A 24,215-nucleotide genomic window follows, 5' to 3' on the forward strand; every position below is an offset into this window, starting at 1 on the left:
ACATACTTGAGGTTTGTTTAATATGCTGCTAATATAGTGGTTAGTATGTTTAGTACATGATTGCTACTCTACACTCAGTTGTATATCCAAAAGTTGTGGAAAAATTTGATGCTGGTACATATGCTCCTTTTTATTCGCATGAGTTACGAAGTTGGTCTGTGCTATATACAGTTACTCCCGCTGTTGGATCTTATGATTCTCAATGCTTTGTTTTGCCACTTGGGATACCTCATTTGGGCTTAAGTCAAATGTTCATGGCCTGCCAACCAATCAAGACAAGCTCTTTTGGACTAGCATAACTATTCTTGGCCCTTAAATGAGTGGTGTGTGTGTTGTCTTCTTGTTCACAGGACCAAAACAAAAACACATGGATGCGTTCATTTCATATTATCTGTCTTCTTCTTCTCTTGTCCCCCCCCCCCTCTCTTTTGATCAAATTTTACTGAGGATGAAATAGCTTATATCAGTTTTACAATTTGACAGGTAAGTCATCACCCTATGATCGTTGCATGCCATTGTGAGGGTACGGGATGGAAATTCTGGGCAGATAGCAATCTTAAAAGTAAATTCTGGGGACGCTCAATTCAACTTGATCCTGTTGGTGTTCTCACCCTTGAGTTTGATGATGGAGAAGTTTTTCAGTGGAGCAAGGTATGAATATGGTAGTTTAGAATTCCTAAGCATATTTTATCATGTAAATTGCCTGCTGAAAAGGGGGCCCTGTTATCAGGTTACTACATCAATTTACAATCTTATACTGGGAAAGCTCTACTGCGACCACTATGGTACAATGCGTATTCAGGGAAATCGTGACTACTCATGTAAATTAAAATTCAAGGAGCAGTCTATCATAGACCGAAATCCTCATCAGGTGACCTATTTCTCATCTTTTGTATTTTCATAGGTATAGGAAGTTTCATTCTTCACTTCTTCTAGTGTACTAGGAACTTGGGGCTCTTATCGATCTGTTCTATGATTGAAATTTCTGGATTCTCTTGGGGGTCTATTGATTCAAATCTCTGATTCATGAATCTGGAATTATCCCGTTTGGTTGTAAAAATCCGTCATGAAATCAACTTTACTGTGGAATCGGACATTCAAGCTTATACATTTGCACACTCACAAAAATCCGCGATCAAATAGTTTTTAATGATTGAACCCGATTTCATTCCCACCAAGCATCTAATTTTATTATAACTCCATAGATTGAAATTTTGATTTGAAATCTCTAGATATTTGAAATCTCCAGACTCATGTAACCAAACAGGCCCTTAATAGTTCGGCTGAATCAGCTGAATACTGTTCTTGAACCTTGTACATTTTTGAATGTGAGGTTAGCAATGATCATGGATTGTATACAACCAGAGATCCTTTGATATGAATCTGTTTCTTGGGTTAGGGGTTTCTTGAGAAGATTCCCTGGAATTGAGGATCCGCCCGGAATCTTCCAGCAGATAGTTCAATAATTGTATGGGATGCCTAAGGGTTGCTCTGAATAGATGGGAGTTGGATGGTAACACTAGGGAAAAATAGATGGGTTCTTATGAGATTCTGAGGAAACCCTAAATTAAAACTATATGGGTTGGGATCAATTGGAAAGGAATAAAATTAGGTTTCAAAATAGAATTGGATTGTGGAAAGATGGATATGGGTTGAATTTTGGGACAAGAGAAAAAGTTAGGGAATGATCATTTTGTGTTGGATCTTGAAAAAAAGATCTTCCTTCGATCTTTCATTCTTTTCCTTTTCTTTTTTTTTCCCTTTCCCTTTTCTTTTGTGTCTTTTCTCTCTTCTCTTTGCTTTTCTTTTTTCTCTTCTTTTCTTTTCTGCTTTTCTTTTCTGTTTCAGATCTGCTGCAAGGCAGAGAGGGGAGGGAAAGAGAGTCCAAGAGAGAGAGAGAGAGAAGAGAGGTTGGGGGCTTCAGAGGGGCAGGGGAGGGTGGGGGATGGGCTGGGAAGGATCGTAGGGGGTAGGTGCAGGGGCTACGGGAGTTGCAGGCGGTGGGGGAAGCTGCTGCTGTGTTGCGGCTGCAAGGGGAAGGGTGCTGAAATGGTGTGCAGAACAGGGGAGCGGCAGGGGAGTGGTTAGGGTTGTTGTGTGGTTGAGGAGGAGGGGCTAAATAGGGCTGTGATGGGGTAGGGAGGTGAGGGAAGGGGTGGGTTGCTGTGCTTACTTGATTCTTGACTGCTTTTGCCATTAATGGTTGCTGGAATTTGTTAAGGCTGTAGAGAACTAGAAGACTTGAAGTAGCTTGAAGAAGGATGTTGAATATTGAAGAAGAACTTAACTAAAAATCCGCCAAGGCCCCCTCAAATAGGAATGCCAGTCCTCAACTCAATAACTTTTCATTCAATAATCAGACTTGAAGAATTACAAAGAACCAATAGGTTGATTTATAGCCCACTAAAATAACTAGACTATAAATGGGATAACTTTATAGATTAGGATCCCACGACATAAACTTTACCCTAGAAATAGAATCTATCAATCTAAAAGACACATGCTAAAAATAAAAGATTAAATAACTTAATACTCTATCTAAGGAAGTTCACTTGAAAAAGAACTCCTTAAGACACTCAACTACTAACTACTAACTCAACAACTAATAAAGACAAATCCTAATCAAAAGAAAATTCCTAAAAGATAGAACACTCCTAAAATATAGGAACCCTTTTTGTAAAAGAGTCTTGTCTAATCCATAACTAATGGAAACCAAGTCAAAAACAACTCAAATACAAATTTTAAAAGTGGATTAGGGCTCTTCTAAGAAGAATGAAATTCTGGAATTTAGATTCCACCAGTAAAATAAGGTCTAAAATACCCAAAATACCCCTGGAATAAGGTTGGGGCAGTTGATTGGGTGGGCCTTGGGGCCCATTTTAGGGTTTGGCCAGGGGGGGTCCCTATGTTTACATCATCTTTTTCTAGAAATGAAACATGTATGTCACTGCATAGGGATTATTCCTCAAAGAATAGAGCAATGGAAAATGAAAAAGAAGCTAATTGGTTAGGGCCCGCCATGATACACAACCAAATTAGTGCGATTGGATGATTTCTGACTTAGGATTAGTGGTTTTCCACTAGTGGTTGCATGGATTATGTAGAGTAATCACTTTGTCAGAGTGTCCTAGTATTGATGTTTCGATATCTAGACCGATTATGGTGGTCTCTTAAATTTATGAAGGTGGTAATGTAGGGTGAGCTGAAGGGGAAGAATTATGAACTTTTCCACATTGTTGTTTGGTTGTCCAAAGAAAGTGCAGGAAATATGGTATATGGCTAGACAAGTAAACTGGCAGTGCAGGCCATACTCAGATTTGCATTCAATAAGGATATTTGGAGGTATCCGTCTGATATGATTCTTAATTGGCGGTGGATATCTAAATGGGGCTACCCAAGGGCCTTGGAAGTGCCAAGCTATAAAGCGTAGCATTTTGCGAGAGGCTGCGGTGTTGAAAGAGGTGGAGTTTAGACATATGTGGAGGGAACAAAACCAGCCAGCAGATTACATGCAGGGGTTCAGCTAAGCCAGCAACAAGTGTGGTGGGATCTTAGTGTCTTCCCTACAGAGCCAGTTGAACTAATTCAAAGGGATAAGGCAGCATATGTTTATTACAGACTGTAATTCGGTTTATGTTCTGGGAATGCCCCTCCTTGTCTGGATTCTTCTCACCCCTCTTTCTGAAGGAGTCCTAGGAGGATGCCTTCTTTGTACTTTTTTCTCTTTAATTAATTAATATAAATCTTACTTATCTAAAAAGGTGGTGTAATCTAAGGGCCAAAAACAAAACTCAAGAGTGGATAACAACAGAATATCAGACCAGCAGATATAAATCTTAAATCCAAAATGAATACTAGGACTTCAATTATAGTTATAATAAGAAATTAGGATTTTATGGCAAACGGGGATGGTATAGCAAGGTTAAGAGAATAGGTGTAATTGACTTAAATGATAGAAGGAACAGAAGGAACAGAAAATAGATGGAGGAAAGTGATGTAGTCTTAGATTGTAGATTGATAAGAGATCATCTGGTGACCAATTCTTCCAGGATAATGAACAGGCAGCTTCGAATGGTCAAAATTGGGTTTATTACTAAAATTTCCCCTGGGAAGAATGGAGTTTTCTGGAAAGATTTCTTGATGTCTGGTTTGTTGACTGGTGCTGTGGGAGATTTGAGTCTTGGAAACGTCTCAATGGGATAATTGGGAAATAACGGATGAGATGGTTGGATGAATCTATGAAGAATTTGGAAATTTGGGAATAATGATAGGTGATGTTTGGGATGAGCTGGGTACTGAGAATTGAGTGTTTTGAGGTTCAGAAGAAGATTGTTTTGTTTTGGGTGATGTATAAGACTATTTCTTTACATGGGTCTCCTAAGCGATGGTTGGGTTGACTTAGATACAATGCGAGGAGATTTTGGGATTCATAAACTAGATATTGGTTAGTTTGTCAAGGAATTTGGTAGTAGGATGATTTCAGGAGATGGTTTGGAAAAATGGGTTGAGAAGGTGGGAATGTTGGATGGACTTGTGAAGGTTTTGGAAATAATGTTTGGAATGATTAAAAAATAGGCTGAACTTACAGGGGAGGAACTGCTTGTTTGTATGTAGGAACTTAAATAAAGATTCAATCCTGAGCTTGACCTTGAATCTTGATAAAATATAAAGGAAATTTTTCAACCAAGCTGAAGGGGAGCTTTCTTTGAGCCTTCCAAGCATCCCACCATCAAGGAGTCAGTTGGATCCACATTAGTCCCACCAATGAATCACCCTGGCTTCCAATGCCAATCCCATCAGCCATGATCAAACATAATATGAAATCTTCATTGGGGAAGAAAACAGAAGCAGAAAAAGATTTTCATTAATGAAATTCATGTCCAATACTTGCTTCCTATTACAACTTAATATGAAACCTCATACATAGATTCATACACTAAAAGAGAATGTTGAGCCAATCCTTAACCTATTAAGTTAAGATGTAATTAATATATTCTTAAGACAAAGTCCCAAACCAAGCCTATAAAGTATTTAAAAGGAGAAACACTAATCCTTTTTTCCTATGTAAAACCCATATTTCAAGTCCGTTAAAATAAAATTTTGAGTTGGGCCATATATGTATTTGGCTTTTTTGTCCCATGTGTTTATTTTATCTACATCAGTAAGGGAAGACAGGAATATACCCTACTAGTCTTGAGTATCCATTCAAAAGAGGCACTGTGATGTAGCCAGACAAATCCACATGCCCACAGGGTGGGGGGTGCACATGTTGTTCCCTGGGATAAGTAATACCCTAGGGCTTTGTAATTGGCCGATTTAATGGACGTAAAACATGGGTATATAAGTGGAGTACGAAAATTTCTGTATACTTTTTTTCCTTCTAATTAGCCCTTAATCCTTATTAGAGTTGATACATATTATTCGTATTATTTAATTAGTCCTTATTAAAGCTTTTTAGAATTTCAAGATCCTGTAATCAGCCCAAGAATTAAGAGAGAAGAAGAAGATAAGTGAAAGAGAAGAAAGAGCTCATGTGTGTGTTGAGACGCTTCCTTATTACATTTTTTATCATGTAAAATCAAATATCAGTTTCAGAAAACTTTCCTAATCTGAACTACAACTAAAAGGAAAGTTACATATTGTATAGAATCTCCCAAATCTATTAAAAAGGAAACTATCTTATGGAGATTACTTGTCAATTAAGCAATGAGAAAACCATATAGTAACAAAATATAATGTAACTAAAATAGAAAGTAACCAAAGTAGAAAAAAAAGCTAAAATAGAAAATGAAACACTAACACTCCCCTCAAGATGGAGTATACATATCAAAGTCTCCAGCTTGAAATTACAAGGACATATCAAGAAACTTCATTACACTTGACTCACTTTAGCATATGAAGCAATAACAGACGCCGATAGACATCAAAAGAACTATGAAACCAGAGTTAAGTTGATGGGGGAGCCCTTATAAGGGTTGAACTATCAAACCCAAGTTAAATTTGAGTTGATTTTTAGTTGTCTAACCGTGTTTTCACTAGGACTTCAGTTGTAAGGCTATAGATAGTGTCCCCATCCCCAACTCTCCCCCTCCCCCACCACCCAACAAATAAAAAAAGGAAAAAAGAACTGGCTCCTCCCCACAACTCACAATAGCCCATAGCCGAAACTTTAAGAACCCCTTTCTTGGTTCCATTTGAGTTGGTTCTCCTAAAATAACTTGGATAATTAACCCTTATTCATTTCAGGCTACATCAGTGGGAGGATTAAGAGCAATTTGATAGGTTGAAGTAATTTCAATAGTAGCAAGAGCCAATTAAGGTCTCAAATTAGAGCCAACTCAAATTTGGCGGAGGATATGGTAGGTTGGAAAAATCGATATCAGGGACTTAAGGTGCTGCTCTGTATTTACTCTAGAAGTGGTTCTAAAATAAAGCTTTACCTAAGAATGGGGGATGTGTGTTGTATGTATTAAGAGAATGATTTTTAAAATTTGAGAATGATATGTTGGGTAAAAGATGGATTCTTGAAACTAGTTAGGGTTTTTAGAAGGTAGCTAATCAGTCCAGGATTAGCACTGCCATGGTCTGATTGACCTGAATCTTGGATCCCACTTAGGGGATGGACAGATCTAATGGTTAGATTGATGTAGGTCTAAATTTGAAATTGGTCTCTTGGGGAACTTATAAATCATGAAAAAGGTAGGATCTAGGGTTTAAGAGGTCCATTGTGGTGAATTATGGCAATTCGCTAGGTTAATGGTGCTGGTGATGTTTCTATGTAGTCCACGGATGGAGGTGGTCCAATGGTTGGTCTGGGCTGGGCGGAAATTCACAATAAACACCTTACTAGTGACTTCAAGAAGGTTTGGTGGTGGAATTGTAGGTTTTTATCAAGAAGGTGGATGATCGGTTATTGGACCTTCAAGAAAACAAGTACTAATAGGGAAAGAAGAGGGGTGGGACATTGAATTCTGATACTTGGTTATAGTCTTCCATAGGCAGCAGCTTGTAAGGCAGATCTTCAGTCGAAGTTTGATTCCACTGCCAATTCTTGGGTTTAAATATTACTCACCAAACTCCTGTCAGCAACTTGGGTTCCAAAGAAGCAAACAACCTGGATATTACTCCCCAGCTAATCAACAACTGTACTTTGAACACCAGAAGCAATCTTCTACAGAGAAAGAGGCAAGAGCCAGCAATATTACAATGCAGAATCAATTAAGTGAAGGTCTAATTTACCTTCCCACTGATGGGGGATAGGGGAGTACATAGTGTATCAACAGTCTGCAAAGCAAAGTTCTATTCCAGATTGGGACGGACTATTACTACGCTAAACAGAAAAAGAAGAGGGGGCTGGTCCTAACTCCTAATTAGCTAATTGAGATATAAAAAAATAAAAAAATAAATAAAAAACTGTATATCCTTAACTTAAATTGGCCCGATAACTCTAGTTAAGCCTTGTGACTTTTAATTTGTGACATCTAAAATGAAATTAAACTAATTATATTACCTGTTTCATACTCATGTAATTGAGTAAACCTTGGAATGAAAGCCCAACTCGTATATACTGACCCTAGGTTAATTTCATTGAAAAGTAGCCCAATTTGGTGTGGACCTGCAACGAAGGGGTTTGTAGCTTCTAGTTCTACAATTCGGAAGAATTTCAGAATATGGAGATTTGTGTGCATGTTCTTGTGTTGAAACATGTGAGGAAGTACAAACTCATGATATAGAATAAAAGAATATTTGACAAGTTTATTTATTACATTTAAGGGGTTAAACATTTTCTGTAGGTTCCATAGAGACAATAAGTTCTTCATCTTGAGTTGGCTGCCAGATACCTGGATGAGAGGGAGCCTTGCAGATGCTTAGAGTTGAATGGTATTGGAGTTTGAAGGATGTCCATTCAGACATTGTAAGGATCTTGGCTTGATTTGCCTAGAACAACAGTCTCTTCAATGGGCCTTTTTGTCCCAAAAAAAAAAAAGGAAAAAGAAAAAAAGAAGAACAGAAGTTGCAGCAGCAGTGAACACTCAAGATGTTGAGAAAAATATTTAATAATTTGATTGTTCTTTATTCCAGTCGATGGGGCCTGTTTATAGCCTTATTTGAGAAGTCCCGTTATGATTGGGTGATGCAGAATTGAAGACATATTTAAGAAGAAAAAGAAGTCCATTAGATTAGGCCCATCAAAGGCCTAAAGCTATCACCCAAATCAGCCCATGGCTTTCATGGGCTAGGACTGTTTTAGTGGGTTAAAGTTAGCCCACATATTTTGATCTTCATGGTCTAGACCTAAGCCCAAGTCTAGTTCTTGAAAAGTTAATAAAAGGGGCTGTGTTTTGAAAATAGAAGAACTCATTGTCAAATGATTTTTCCTTTTTCAACTGTTAGGTAGTAGTTGAGTTATTAATAGGTAGGTGGTGTTAGTGGTGTTAGCTAGTGGTTGGATGTTACCATTAATGTTTATGATTTTTTAGAATGTTATATAAAGAGACTTATGTAAGAGGTAAGGACACACAACTCATCAATTGATATCAAATTGCTTTGTTAGCATTCATTCTCTATGGAGAATCTTTGTGTTTGATCAAGGTAGGTTGGAGTTTGATCCAATCGATCTACTGTGTGGTGTGAAGCCTAGATGTTACATTGTTATTCTCAATTCCCTCGTATTGTCCTTTCAATTTCTTTATCATAATTCTGCCTCTATTTTGAAGATATATTCAACCCGTATTGTTATGCTATTATCCTTATAATACCACTCTAATTTCAGCCCTCTTTCACATCTGAATTCTGTTTCATCTTAAGTCTATCAAATTTGACCCTGTGAAAGGTCTTATTTGGCTACTGTTTTGATCAATCTAATACAATACTACATTACTAGGACTTCAACATATGAAGTCCCATTATGACTGGGACTTGGACATATACTGTAAATATGAAATAAACAGCAGCAGCTACTGTAGGTTTTTATAAGTGGACCTTTATAAGGACTATGGGTCCAACCCATGGGCTTCTTCTTCATTAAGTGAGAGAAGGGGGAAAAACCTGCTATAGAGACTTGGAAAAAGGATTAGACTGTCCCTAGGGTTAGACCGAATTACTTGATGGTCCCTGCCAAAGCAAAATTACATGGCTATGAAAAAAACCAAGTATGAGAGACTTCCACTTGTCTGCATACTGCCCAACACACCGGGCAGAAACCCTAGGGGCTTCACTTGACCTAGGCCCTCCTCTTGGTGAGGGTTTTGGATGGTCAGGTTGAGAGAATTGGAAAGATAGTAAACAGAAACTTGGGTCCAGTTGAGCAGATCAGCCAGATGACTGCTGGAATACAAATCGAGGCATTGGAGCAAGTGTGCCCAGCAGATTCTGAGAGTGGTATCTGGACTTATGTGGCTCTGAAGTTGTTGTAGCAAATCAACTTAGTGGTTCAGCGGTAGCCTTCAATCAACAGGTCACAACAGCACCAGAACTGGACATTGTTTATGGCTGGCTTCTGATATCCAAGAGAGGCCCTCAGAACACTAGCATGAACCTTTTGGAAGGGAGCAGCAAGAAAGAGAGGGGGAGATAGGAAGTTAAAGAGGAGGGATGAAGAGGGATTTACTTTCCCCAGTCAGACACGTATCTGCCTTCCATTGTCCCTTGGACACTGTCACCAACAAAGGTGTAGACACCATGGTCTGATTTGCTGAAAGCAATTTTTTGTGACTGTTTTAATTTTAATTATGGGGAGGCTTCTAAAAGACTTTACAATATATATAGAGGACCATACTTGCTCCTCAAGTTACGAAGAAAAACATATACTTGACTTGGAATAGAAGTTCATGCATAAAGGACCAAGTTTTCCTCCACCCAAAGATGGTTCACAAACCCCTTCTAGGGTTTCCCCATATGCATAACAGCCCTCTCACATGCCTCAGTGAGTATTCCATTCAATGTGGATGGAGAGAAACTTGGTCCATTTATAGAGAACCATACTTGTTCCTCAAGTTTCAGAGAACAAATGAAACCTGACTTAAAATAGAAATTAAGGAACTAGTATCTAGGAATGACAGAATATAGACTACTAATAGTAATTAAATTTTATGAAGTCTTCAGATCTGGTCCACTTGGATGTCTGACGTGTTGCACCTGAACTCTATTGCTTTTGGTCCCACCCTTTAAACTTGTGTCCATACGTTCAGCTTAATAACTTACAAGAATGGCAAAATGATCCCCAGGGTTTGGGAGAACCAGCAACTCCAAGCCCTATCTGGCTGGCCCTGTGGTCCATTGAGCTGGCTCAGAATTGGCTAAACGAACCAGCCCTCCTATTTTGTGTGCTTTTGATGTATACGTTTGGCCTTTTGTTTCTGTAGGTTGCTAGTGACATCCTGGTCATACACCATTAATCAATTTATTTGAAAGATTCAGTTGTCTACTGTTACAGGTACAAGGCGTTGTACAAGATAGGAATGGAAAAACTGTAGCCACTTTATTTGGAAAATGGGATGAGAGCATGCATTATGTTAATGGAGACTGTCCTGGGAAGGGAAAAGGATCGGAATCTCTGTCTCAATCTCACTGTCTTTGGAAGAGAAGCAAACCATCAAATTACCCCACCAGATATAGCTTGACACGTTTTGCAATTACACTAAATGAGCTTACACCTGGATTGAAGGTACAGGGAATGATGAGCTTTCTGTGACCTATCCCATTCGGGGTAACTTTTCTGGATGTGCCTATAAACTTCTCCATTGATGAATAAATTTTTTCTCTTATTTGCAGGAGAAGTTGCCACCTACAGATTCAAGGCTTAGACCTGATCAAAGGTGCCTTGAAAATGGTGAATATGAAATGGCCAATGCCGAGAAGCTGCGGTTAGAACAGAGGCAGCGGCAGGTAAAACCATACTGGGTTTATCGTTTTTCTTTTTCTTTTCCTGTTGGTTTTTACGTGGAAAAGAAATAGTTCTGGAATTACTGAGAAATTTCATGATGTAAATGTAGGCACGAAAGATGCAAGAGAGAGGCTGGAAGCCTCAGTGGTTTGCCCAGGATAAAGGAAGTGATGCATACCACTATATTGGTGGGTATTGGGAAGCTAGAGCACAAGAAAATTGGGAATCTTGTCCTGATATCTTTGGCCAAGTCCCTGCAGATCCAGCATCAGATTGAGTTATGTTTAATTTCCAAGGTGCCTTCTATTTTCTTGTTGTATTTTTTTCAACTCCTGTGTGGGTTACTGTCATTTTCAAGTAATTGAAGTGTCATCTGGCTTGCGTTTACACACTCTAGATTAAGGTACTCGTCAACAAAGTGAAAGCAAGTTATACAAAATTTTCATGTGAGGATGTGGATTCGCTGCGCCGCCATTGTCGGTTATAACTGCATAAACGGGCTTGTGTCAGTGTGGCTTCTTTTTCTGATCGTTAGGCCAGATTTTGAATTGGGTCTCAGATCTGATGAGTCAAAACGTATTCCTGCCAGATCTAACTCACTGTCACTTGTGTTGATTATAGGGTAGTAATTTCTCTTTCTTAACAGGAAACCTTGAATTAGTTTGGGAAGTAACCAAACCATGGATCTGATTTTCATCAAAAGGAACTAGGTAAATTTTACAGGAGAAAAACCAGTGGTCGTTGGTCAATTTAATGAATTCTCGAAGGGGGATAATAACTAACATGATATGGCTATACATAGCATTAATTCGAGCAAACACGCTGAGCATTTAACATTTATTCGTCAGTTATGAATTCCCGTATCAAAATGGAAGTAAATCTACTCCCTAAGGATTGGTGCTACCTCCTTTGCAACGCTTAGGAGAAACCAAATTATGTTTGCTGCTGAAGCTTTAACTTGGCAGGCTAAACGCGGATGATGGTTGCACTGGGAGATATCATCAGGGAACGGTCAGGCTTCGTTCCTAAATGCCTGACATAGCACACTTATGTTGCTGCCTGCACTACGTCACGGAAGAAGAAAGAGAGGTTATTACAACAACCCAAACCCAAGAAGAAATCATAAAGGAATGTGAGGTATTTATTTATTTATTTCGGTTTAAAGGAGCGTGAAGTATAAGGAGAGTATAATATGAATACATAAGGGCCTGTTTGGTTACATGAGTCTGGAGATTTCAAATCTATGGAGTTATAATTTATAAAATTAGATGTTTGGTTGTGGAATGAAATCTTTGGATTCATCCTAAAAAAAATTTGATTGACGTGATTTTTGTGAATGTGCAAATGTATAGCTTTTTTGAAATCTCTGGATTTCACCCCTTACCCATAAATCTACAGATTCACGATTTTAGTGTAAAAATGTGAATCTCTAGATTTCATAAATCTAGAGATTTTTACAACCAAACGGGTATAATTCTCAGATTCATGAATCTAGAGATTTGAAATCTCTGAATTCATGTAACCAAACATGCCCTAAATCAATCCAAAGAATTGCGAATGAATAGAGCCTTCGGGTGATTCGAACGCCATATCGTCGGCAAGAGTCTAGTCAGCTTGGCTTAGTCGAGGGCTGATTATTGATGTTATGTTGATGCTTCTTTTTTTTTTTTTTTTGGTACAAATGCACTTTTTATATATAGGGATAGGGATATTACATATGCCGCCGGTAGGAGTTGAACCCATGACCTCTCCATTTAAAAGCAGGTTCCTAACCATCCTACTACTCCATTGGCAGTTACGTTGATGTTTGTGGAAGGAAGAAATAAAAATGCATTTGGAACCAACGGGGGTTGGTCCAAGTGGTAAGCAGCTTGGTCCGCTTAAACAAGCTTTCGGTGTATCGAAACATTGTGGATGTAAAAAATTCCCACTGGGAAACTCACCCACCACAGCCAGATGTGCGACCCGGGTCGAACACCGGATTAGTCAGGGCAAAGCCTTGGAAACCGAGGTTGGCAACCAAAAAAAAAAAAAAAAAAGCGTTTGGAAAGTGTGAAGTGGAATTCCACCGGTGGGCACACGGATACATCGTCCATCCATAATCCATAGAGGCTTTTTTTTGGGGGTCATTTACAAGGGCTTGACTCAATGGCAATATGACATTCATTTCCAGACTCTGAAGAGGTTAGTTGGTTACAATTTCCTCCATTGGAGAGTATTTTGTACTGCTTTGATCATGAAGATTGTAATCTGCAGCCGTTTGGTTCAACAATTTTTAATTCAATCTGTCGTTGGAAATTTCTATTGACAAGGCATTTCATGTTCTAATGCATTGATGTTGTGTTACAAATTCTTGTGTCAAGGAATACCATATAGCCATGGCACTTACACAAATTATGTTTTCTTCTATATAAATTGTTAAAAAATTCGTAATTATTTCACAATCGGCCACCCATTTGCAAAATTAGTTTTAATTTACTCCATTTGTAACCAAACAACATAAAAAAAGAAGAAATTATTTTCACTACACCACGTTCCTTCACTTTCCTTTGCGATTCCCCTTGCAACCAAACCTACTCAAAAGAATATCTAAGTATATGTATGGGTTTCTCACAATTACCATTTCGAATGCTCAAGTTTAAACTTTTCATATCAAAATTTTCCTCCAGGCCCATATATCCACAAGGATAATGATGGGTTGAATTCAGTTGCCAAAGCCAAACACGACAGGGAACTGAGTTTGTAATTGACAACCCTATTTAAGATCTGAAGTTTCCAACCTTAATTTGCCAAAAGTTGGACTGGCTGACCATGAGTGTGGGCATGGCCGCATGGCCGTGAGGGAGGAGAAGATGGATGCAAAAGATGCTCGTCCTGGTAGGGGCATCTCCATAAATGAACCGAGGTTGGATTCCTGTCATGGAATGAAATCTTGCTGATTCGCCGGCGACATTAAAAAATTTCGTTTCATCCCCTGATTTCGATTCACTAGGGGGCGAAATCGTCGAAATTCGGCGAAATATGCGATATGTTCTTTGGTGATTCCGGTACCTTAGCTCCAGAAAACACATAACAAAAGGAATTTACATAAACGAACAAATTATGATTTACTTTCCCTAATTAACAATCATCTCGCATTTAGTGCGAGAAGACCTTATCACTAGGGGTGTAAACGAATCGGATTCAAATCGTATAGTAGTAATACCATATTTGCATCTTATTATATTCGGACGGATTCGGATAATATCTTATCGGTTTTCAGACGGGTTCAGTCGGATTCGGATGATAATTGAACAATTATTTTGCTAGGTAGATTCTTCTAAATGGGCATGAATACAAATTGAATACAAGTTTTTGACTACCTGTTGACATATTTACCATTTTATTTGTTAGGTTTAAAATTTAAAATTTTAGCAACTTTAGTAGTTATTTTAGTAGAAAATCTAGAAAATTACTCAGATATCTCAAGTTCGGACGGATAATAATCAGTAAGAAAGGAGTATACTATATCCGCATCCTATTAGTATTCGGATATCGGATGAAGATGTGAATTTGGGAGTGGATATTGGTTATCCATTTACACCCGTACTACAACCAAGGAACAAAATATCGTCCGGTTCGCCGGGTTCGTTACCTAGCGAACCGGGCGATATGGCGAAATATCGCCCCCAGGTTCGGTAATTTTCGTCCCTCAGTTTAGGGGTTATTTTTGGTCATTTTGAATCCAAATTTGATGCCTATCCTAATTTGATGCAAATATGTGGTAAATTTGAATTATTTCCTATAAATATTTCCATTTAAATTCTCCTGCCTAGCCACATTTAACATGTTAACTTTTGAGGCCTATATCATTCGGACATAATTAGAATGATTACATATACACTCTGAAGATTCTATTACAAATCCCTTCGTAATTTAAATTGTTTCCATAAATTATTTTATGTATATACTCTTCCCTAACCTCATTTGGCATATTGACTTTTGAGGACTAAATCACTTGGATATAGTTGGTAAGATTGTTCATTAATCTTAAAGATTTTGCTATAAAATGTCGTTCTATCCAAAATGTCGTATTCTATGTAAATTCTCCTCCTAATTACATTTAGCACATTGGTAAGATTAGGATAGAATCGCAAGAGAAATCACCTAAAAATTGTAAGAAATAGCATAAAAATCGCCCAAAAAAAAAAAGAAAAAGAAAAAAGAGTCGATATTTTCTGATCGCTAGAAATAGAGAGATATCGCCGATTTCCTGCCATATCGAATTTCACCAGGAGTTTCGGTTCGCTGAGAATTAAAATTCGGCGATTTTTCTTTCCATGCTTACAAGTAGCATTTTTTTTTTGGAGCTAGCGAGTTGATATTATTTGGGGGTCACCCAGGACCTCCCCGTAGGAGGTTGGGTTGTTAACCGCTTGACTATCCTACCATTGGCTATCAAACCTCTTGCCAAAGTTCTTCGCCTTCATTTCTATTCAATTGTAACAATATAGGTAGACTAACTAAACCCTAATACTTCCTCTGTTTCTTAAGTTGTCCGAGTTTAGTCTGCTTCACTCATAGAGGAGAAGAAGGATTCTGGTATATGGTGCCTTTCCCTTCTCATTATGGTATGGTTAGGTTTTCGTTTTGTTGTCTTAGTTTAATTTCTCTTCTTTTTTTGTCTGTTTTTGGACAAAAAGAAACTTATATTAGGCTCTCCAGTGTCATGCTAGAGCATTAAAAGTGTTTGTAGTAACAAAGGGCGGTGGAGGCTGCTGCCATTAAACCTTAGACAGAGCAAACTTCTTAAACCTCTTAGCGAGGTAATCAGCTAGAAGGTTACAACGCCTATTTACATAAACAAACTCCAAAGAGTTAAAAAAAAAGTCTGAAATTTAGTAATTTCCAAAACGAAGCTACGACTAATCCAGTCCATCGAGTGGAGTTGCCCATTGAGGGCCAAAACCGCAGCTTTATTGTCAGAAAAGATAGCCACACGAGCTAAATGAAATTGCTGTGCCAATGCCACCGAGTCCCCAGTAGCTTCAAATTCCACAAAGAGAGCCGAGTAGCCTATACAATGCTGGGCCTTCGCTGCTACAAAAAACACCTCCAGAATCCCATACTAGACATCTCCAATCTCCAGATTTTGAGGAAGGATCCCATGCTCCATCAGAGTAGATCTTGAAGCATTCCTCAGACTTTTGCATGGATTCCAAAAAGGCTTGCATATGTGTACTTCGTTGATATTGTAGCTCATCATATATCTAAACATTTAGACAAGAGACACATTGAATCTATAAGAGAAGGGAAGCACCTCTAAAAATAAAGGAGTTTCTATCCTTTCAAATAATCCAAATTCCAACATAGGGTACTCCAAATGGAATGTACAAATTCAACATTACTTGAATCCTTGAACCTATCATGAATGAAGTCCATCCAATCTTGAGTGAAACACCAACAAAATCATTTATATCTAGCCTTAGAGGTCAAGCTCGCCTACAATTTTCAGCACGTACGTACACGATGAAATAAGATATGAAAAGTAGATCTTACATGGGAAATACACAACAAACACATGGGATTAAGAGATGCATTCCAGTCAAAAAGGCTCTTGGTGGGGAGGACATCATGGCCTACCTTTCGCAAGAAACTCCTCACCTTTGGAATGGTGTTAATCCTCCACAATTTACTCCAAAAGAAAGTAACCAGAATAGATTGTTGGGACATACCATGTGGTGGGGAGTGTGAGGTAATTGCATGATAAGCCGATTTGACATTGAAGTTCCCACATTTTGTAAGACAACAAGTCCATTCATCTTGAGTAATTTTTGAAAGTATTGGGAGTGTGAAAATGGCTTAGGTCTTTTGATGTCTGAATAATGATCTCAAGAGAGATATTCCATTGTTGTGTGTTCCAATTTATGAGATCATCAACCAAGAAGGAGTGAGTGGGAGGGGAAATTAGAGAAGGGTATGAGCCTGAGGGCCTAGAAAAATATGAGTAGTCAGCCCATTACCCACTTTTCTCAATAGTCCCAACTTCATCCTTCTTGCCATCACACTTTTCGACCCCCAAGAAGCTCCTTGAGGGACCTGGACATGTATAAAAGATTGATTTTTGAGCTACTTGGCCAGCATTGTTGTTGCCCATAAGGAGTGGGGTTATGTTAGCATACACCAACTTTGCTTGGCCAAGAGCTTTATTCAAAGTATAAAAATCTCTAAACCTTAGACCACCCAACTTCTGTGGTAAGAAAAGGGTTTTCCAACAAACCCAATGTATGTCGTTACCTTTCCCATTTTTCACCAGAAATCTCTAATGAGTCTTGTCAATTTATTGCTCAATTCCTTAAGAAGAAAAAACTTTGACATACCATAAGTGGGGTAAGGCTATGGCCTACCAGCCTTAATACGAGAATTTTCTTTCCTGCAGATGATAACAACTTCTCCTTCCAACCAGCAAGCATATTGTGAAGTCTATCATGTATATAGCAAAAGGTCTGTGACTTAGACTTACCAAAAGGCAGATGGGAGTCCTAAGTAAACTCCATGTGAGGAGACCTCAATAATATCAAGCAATGAAGAAATATACCTCGGGGCTCAAATAAGTACCTTACTGCCAAATGGAATGAAAGACTTGGAAGTATTGATATGATGTCCTAAGACTTACATTTACTCTGGAAAAATGTGCCCTATCAGAACAACATTCCTTTGGTCAACAGAGTGAATATCATACGATCATCAGCCAAAAAAAGAAAAAGAAAAGATTAATTTCAGGTCCTTGACTACAAGGACATGTGTCTGGAAGTCTGGGAATGCCTATGTTTGAAGTAAGTCTTTTAGAAAGTGCTTCTTGACCCAATGTAAATAGGTCGGGGCTTATAATGCATCCTTGCCTTAAACCTATAAATGGGATAATCTTCTTTGTTACTTGGCCATTTATTTTAATTTGATACTCAATTGTCGTGATTCACTGCATCACCCATTGGATCCATTGTTCTACAAAATCAAGAAACCTAAAAGTCTCACTAGTAAAAGGCCATTCCTTTTTGTCATATGCCTTACATAGATCAAGTTTTAATGTCGTATATCATTTCTTCAGTGTGACTTTTTAATGAAACATAAATACTCATGTGCTAGGTAAATGTTATCCAAAATGACCCTACTTCGCACAAAAGCACATTGGGTGTCACTAATGAAATGAAGCAATATGTGTTTTAATATGTTAGCTAGGCACTTTGCAATGATCTTGTAGGGGACCGTACACAAACTGATGGATCTCTAATGACTAACTTCTTTGGGATTTTTACTTTTGGGGATAAGAGTGATGACTATTATATTTAAATTCCTTAGAAAGTACCCCCTAGTATAGAAATGTTGTATCCCCAATGAATAATTCTTACCCCAAAATGTCCCAATTCTTATGAAAAATCTAGCTAGAAGGCCATCCACCCTAGGGCCTTTGTTGCCCTTTATTTGGAAAAGGGCTTTCTTAATTTCATCACTTGAGATGGTTTACACAATAAATCAGTATCCAAGTTAGATATGCAAGGCCTTGGACTAGCAAGAAAATGTGTAGGAGAATAGTGTTGGGAAGAGGTACAACATAGAAAAGTGACTGTGAATTTCTCCCACGATATCAAATTCATTTGTCATCCTGTGACCTAAGTTTGTGAAATTAGCATCACTTTGCCTCCTTTGATTGGTGACCGAGTGGAAGAAAGTCAAGTTCTTATCATCAGATTGGAGCCATATTTGGCTCTAGATCTTTGGTGCCAATAATGCTCTTCCTCTTGCATTAGAGCTTTTAATTTAGAAGTGAGTCTAGCCTTGTAGCCATTTGGAGTTAGAGGGCGGTAGGTTTTGGATTTCCTCTAGGTCCTCTTAAGCCTTTGAGATTTCTTTTGTGGCCACTGACATAGTGGCCTTACTCCAAGTCTTTGGGGTTTCTATATAATTCTAGAATATAAAAGTGAGAGATCCATTGCAGCTGGTTGTGCATCCCCTTCATATTTGATTTGTTAAATCAAGATGTTCCTCCCACTTTCATCTTTGATTTGTAAAACTCATAGGCTTCCTCTTGGTTTTGAATATGGTGACCTCTCAAGGTGTGAAATTCCCCAAAAATCCTAACCCAATAACCCATCGTTTCAGGTCCATGAACCCGGAGTTCTAATAGAAGATAACTCTAGACCATTTGAGTTAACTTTGGAAGTTCGAAAATCAAACCTATGGAGTTGGATGACTAGAGGAAGACTCAGACACCTTAATTGAGTTCAAGAGGAGAGAGAAAGTCAGTTTGGAAGACATAAAAGATTTTGACATGCATGAAAACCTATGTTAGAGGACTCACATGCCAAGATAAATTATACCATAGATTGGAAAATGTCTAGAGGTTTCTACCATCTAAAGCCCGTCGAAATCGGCCTTCGTATGAAGAAGCTAGAGGGCTGGTTGCACAATTTGATTAAATGCCCCCTACCTAGTGGAGGGGTATTTTCTGTAATTTTCCTTTTAAAAACCCTATTTTTATGGTTTTCTCACATCGTGAACGAATTTTTTATGCTAGAGGAGGCTGAGAACGTGGGAGAGAAGGAGAGCTTAGAGTTTTGAACAATCTTTGCTCGTTTGGTGGTGTCGAAGTGCAAATCACAAGGAGAATCGTGTGTGGAGGTAAGAAGACTTCTAAAACCCTCTTTGCAACCTTTCTTTTGAAGTATTTATAATGAATACTTGCATTAATGGTGGTAGTTGAAGAATTTGGGCTGTATTAAATGTTTGTTGAAGTCTCCTTTATGCCTCTTAGTCTTATTTAGTGTTGGTTGGTCCAATTTTACCCATTTGAGATTTATCGAACCTCTCTGAGATCCCTGCAAGCAACTCTTTGAGACCCAAATTGGGGCTTTTGTATTGAGGACTAATTGGAATGATCGAAAGGTATTTTTGTGACAATACTAGTGTCCCTTTGATGTCCCAAAAATCCACAAGTGATTGGATTTCGAGAGGAGTACAAAATTGAGCATTTGGGGTTGCAACCCCAAGGGGTGATCGATCGCCCTATCAGGCTTATCCTGTTGCCCCCTGATCTGGGTGTGTGTTTTGTCTCATTTGATGCTTGATAAATTTTTGATTAATGCCTAATTTGATCTACATATTTTCTAGGGTTATTTTGGGTTATTTGCACTCTCAAATTTGTGGGATTCTTGGACAGTGGAGTTTATTATTGTCATTTATAGGTGTGGGATGCATGTTCATATGTCGTGTAGTTAATTTGATTTCATAACTTGCCATTATATCATAAGAGAGACAGTATCATACATTATGCATTTAATTTGATTCTACTTTTTTTTTTCATTTCTACATACATCAATTATCGTCTTATGAATTGCATGAGACTTTGCAGGAGTGAAAGGTAATTCGGTGTTATGGATATGTTACTACTCATTGGAATCTTTTTTCATGTTACTATTTCAATTCATTCAAATAATGTTGTGAATGTGATGTGTTGGAATTTGGTGGTAGATTTCTACCTATATATGTACTTATACCAGCCCAAGGTTGTGGGTTTACCCATTACCCCTGGTGCCTATGCATTTATATAAATTCACTAGGTGCATGGCGGTTAAGTGTCTAGACGTGTTTGGTTAGTAAACCTGATTGAGTGCAACAACCCTTTTGGCAGGGGTATTGAAGTCGAGTGACCCGTGATGGCAGTGGTTGGGTCCTGTGAGCATCATGCACACCCATTATTATCACGTAGTGGTCAGGTTGCATATGTTAGGGTTGGACTCATGCGGCATCCAAAAGATGGCTTGAGTGTCGTGAGGAGACATGAGAGTCATCTGCCCCCAACATATGTGGATGACCATAGGTTTAAGGAATGGTAGTACAAAAGACGATTTGAGTGACGTGAGGAGTAACATTCCTAGGTGGGAAGGATATGTGGACAAAAGGGCACTAGGCATGAGGGAAGATATCCGGAACACATGTAGCATGAGACGTAGTTAACATCTGCATTTGGGCTAGACTTATCTTTGACACATGCCAGTTCTTAGACCAATGGTTGGTGAGAGAGTGGTGATCTAAACCCTAGCCACAGTATGATGTAAAAAGATGTGTTTGAGTACCGTGAGGGAGAATGACGAGACCTCTTAGAGGAGGCTAGGCTGGTGTTGTAAGTTAATGTTTGTCACCATAGAGACTACATTTGTTAGAGTCTAGGATCATACTTGCATCACCATCACTTATTATTTAATTATAACTATATTGTATACAAATGCGTGACTGTTGTGTGATGTGTGATTATATTGATCTCACTAAGTTCTGTGAATTCATCCATTTACGTGTATTTTCTTTTAGATTCTATTTTATGTTATGAGGACTCCTTTTACTTGGAGGGTCCACCGCTGGTTGAGTCCTACGAGGGTTCTACGGGGAGAGGACACGGAGATACATGGAGAGTCGTGTTTTTATTTGGACTGTACCTATGGAGTACAACTCTTCTGAGATTATGGAGATATCATGGGAGAAAGTAGCCGCCATAGTTGCCATTACTTTTGTTCTTTATTTATTCATTAGGCAGAGGCGTTTCTTAGATTCTTGACTTCTTCTCGATAACATTTAGACTTCTGATGTTGAACAATTACTTTTTTTAAACTCTAATTATAATTCTGACTAACTTTGAGATATGATTTGAGGATAATGGTAATAACTTTTGATACCTTATTTCCTTTCTTGTTCTTGGATTATGCTATATTGTATTATGTTGTTATGGATTGATTATGAACTTGATCTTGTAGTGTTATCATCCCCATGGGTATTCGGGTGTATCTGGATCCGGTTGGGTAGGGTGTGACATTGCGTGTGTGGTCTTCGAACCTATCATTGCCATTATATTAGCATGCATTGCCACTAAATGTATTCAACATGGCCACATTAAAACACTCTATTAGTTTTCTTTAATGAGATGCATACTTTTTTTCTTATTGAACCAAGAAAAGAGGGGGTCGAAACACTTTTATTCATATAAAGCACAAGTATCAATGATAGACCTGAAAGAATCTAATTGACTATGATGTTTCGATAAGCCCCCGCCCGCCATTTCTCATCATGGTGCAAGATCTCATTAAAGTCACCTAGAACCATCGATGGAGTAGTTATAGTCTTACTCAATTGGACCAATTCTGCCAAATGATATACCTCCTTTCAACTTTCTGGTCTCCATATACCAGGGTCATTCTGAAATCTATATCAAGGAAAACAACATACATTAGTACATTCATACTATGTTGGGAAGCTGAATAAAGAGTGAGAAATATTACCATTCCAAAGTAAAGCAGTGCCCCCTGATCCACCCACAGGGTTGATTAAATAGCTTTCAATAAATCCCCATGATCAACTTAACTTATTCATGATATTATCTTAGTGCTTAGTCTCCAAAGAAGGACTAAGCATGGTCTGGAATTCTTAAATAGTTTGTGTAAGTATTGCTTAGTCAGGGTTTGACCACTCCATTGCCTATTCTAACATAGTAGATATTGCTTGATCGAGCGCAGCCTGCAAACCCTATTTAAAGCTTCAACAGAAATCAGAGCAGCCTCAGGATTTGTGAAAACTTCCCTCAATAGCAAGATTTGACCTGGGTTATACCCTTCTTGCATGAACTGTTTCGATCAAAATATCATTTCCATATAATCAATAGAACCTAGCACATGTGTAGAAAGCAAATCAACACCTGAACAGAAGAAGTTATTACACTACAAGTGTAACTTCAAAGTCCATTAAATTTATTGAACAATCAATAGAAAAGCAAACTACTATTTAACTACGAAATACCTCACATGTTACAGCTTTTATTTATACTTCAGTTGAAGGTATTAATAGACACCCATTTGACACCTATCATTCAAACAAATACGTAATCAAAATGTAGAATCAAAATACTGAAAACTCCCACAAACACGGTGAGAACCCATTGTGGGTACGGGTAGGTAGATGACAATAACATAAATAAGAGTAAAATATTATAAGAAAGGAAATATTAAGCAAGCCTATTGTAAGAGATGAGTAAATTAACCCAAAAAAAAAAAAAAGGTGAAAGAGAAAACAAGCATTAATGGAAAGACTAGGGTGGATATGAGAGAAGAAGTATCACAGGGCCTGAGAAGAGGATTCTACGTGCAAAGTGATAGCTGGGGATAGAGCATCATGTCAAGTTCCAATGGTTCAAAGTCCATCTGTTGTAGAGATTAACCCTTTTTTGACAAGAGAGAGAGCTAGTAAAATAGTAAAGAGAAAGGAGTACATAGGGATCTTTTTTTTGGTAGACATATTTATAGAGGAACTAACTGTTGTATAGTCTTAGTCCCACATCTAGTAGAAGTGGGAGTTGTTATCCCACATCAAAAAAAAGTGGGAGTTTGTTGAGAGTCTTAGTCCCAATTCGAGTAGATGTGGGAGAAGGTAGGATGGGGAGAGGCTATAAAAGGATGCCTCCCCCTCCACATGTAATTCATCTCAAAATCTTCCTTTTTGTATATTTCTTTATCTATAGTGGAGTTTTCTCTCTTGTCCGTGGTTTTTTCCCTTTAAGGGTTTTCCATGTAAATTTTTGTGTTCTTTTTCTCTTATTTGCTGATTGTTCTATTCGGTGAATTTTTCATAACCCAATAGTAGTATCAGAGCAAGGTTTTTTTTTCATCCTACGGTGGTGCTGCAGAAATTTTTTGAAATCATTATTTTCTTTTCGGGTATCCTATAAAGGTATATTGGGTGATTAAGTGCATGTCTAGGAAAATTTTGTCTAAGGAGTCTGGTATTTAAGCGGACCGGTTGTGTCCCTCTAATCTTTCCTGGAAATATTCCTGGTATACTTTGGTTCAACAATCTACCAATTAAAAGTAATGTGATGAAATACTTTTCACGTGAAATAGTGGGAGTTATTCTGTAGTCAACAACAGTTCGTGATAGAAGCAATGGTAGCAAGGATCGACTTCGGCAAGTTTGACGGCACAAAATTCTCATTATGGAAGATGAAGATGAAGGCATTATTGATAAAGGATAATTGCTTAGAAGCCATCAATAATCGGCCGGCGGAGATCACAGATAACGAAAAGTGGAACAGAATAGATGCAATGGATAGATGCAATGGCCATTTCCAATTTGCATTTGGCATTATCTGATGATATTTTAGCAAGCATAGAAGAGAAGAAAACTGCTGAGGTTTGGGATCATCTCATCAAATTGTATGAAGCCAAGTCACTTCACAACAAAATTTTCTTGAAGATAAAGTTGTATACCTCACGGATGTCAGAATCTACATCAGTTACAAAACACATACATACTC

General features: G+C 38.2%; 1 protein-coding gene across 4 annotated transcripts in view; it reads left to right on the plus strand.

Moving 5' to 3' along the window:
- Positions 1-11,987, plus strand: part of LOC149016067 (oxysterol-binding protein-related protein 1C-like) — a 33,914-nt gene extending 21,927 nt beyond the window's left edge. For 3 of the 4 annotated variants that reach the window (XM_089157194.1, XM_089157195.1, XM_089157193.1), the window contains exons 7-11: positions 484-651; positions 731-871; positions 10,436-10,666; positions 10,774-10,887; positions 10,995-11,987. In XM_089157194.1, the coding sequence (XP_089013320.1) occupies positions 484-651; positions 731-871; positions 10,436-10,666; positions 10,774-10,887; positions 10,995-11,162 (822 nt within the window). In that variant the 3' untranslated portion in view covers positions 11,163-11,987. The remainder of the gene's footprint in view (positions 1-483; positions 652-730; positions 872-10,435; positions 10,667-10,773; positions 10,888-10,994) is intronic. The other variant, XM_089157192.1, reaches the window with a different exon arrangement.
- Positions 11,988-24,215: the final 12,228 nt, after the last annotated feature.

This window comes from Hakea prostrata, chromosome 5, assembly GCF_041222555.1.
Source record: "Hakea prostrata isolate BN-2017 chromosome 5, UWA_Hpros_2, whole genome shotgun sequence".
In the NCBI taxonomy this organism is placed as follows: Eukaryota; Viridiplantae; Streptophyta; class Magnoliopsida; order Proteales; family Proteaceae; genus Hakea; species Hakea prostrata.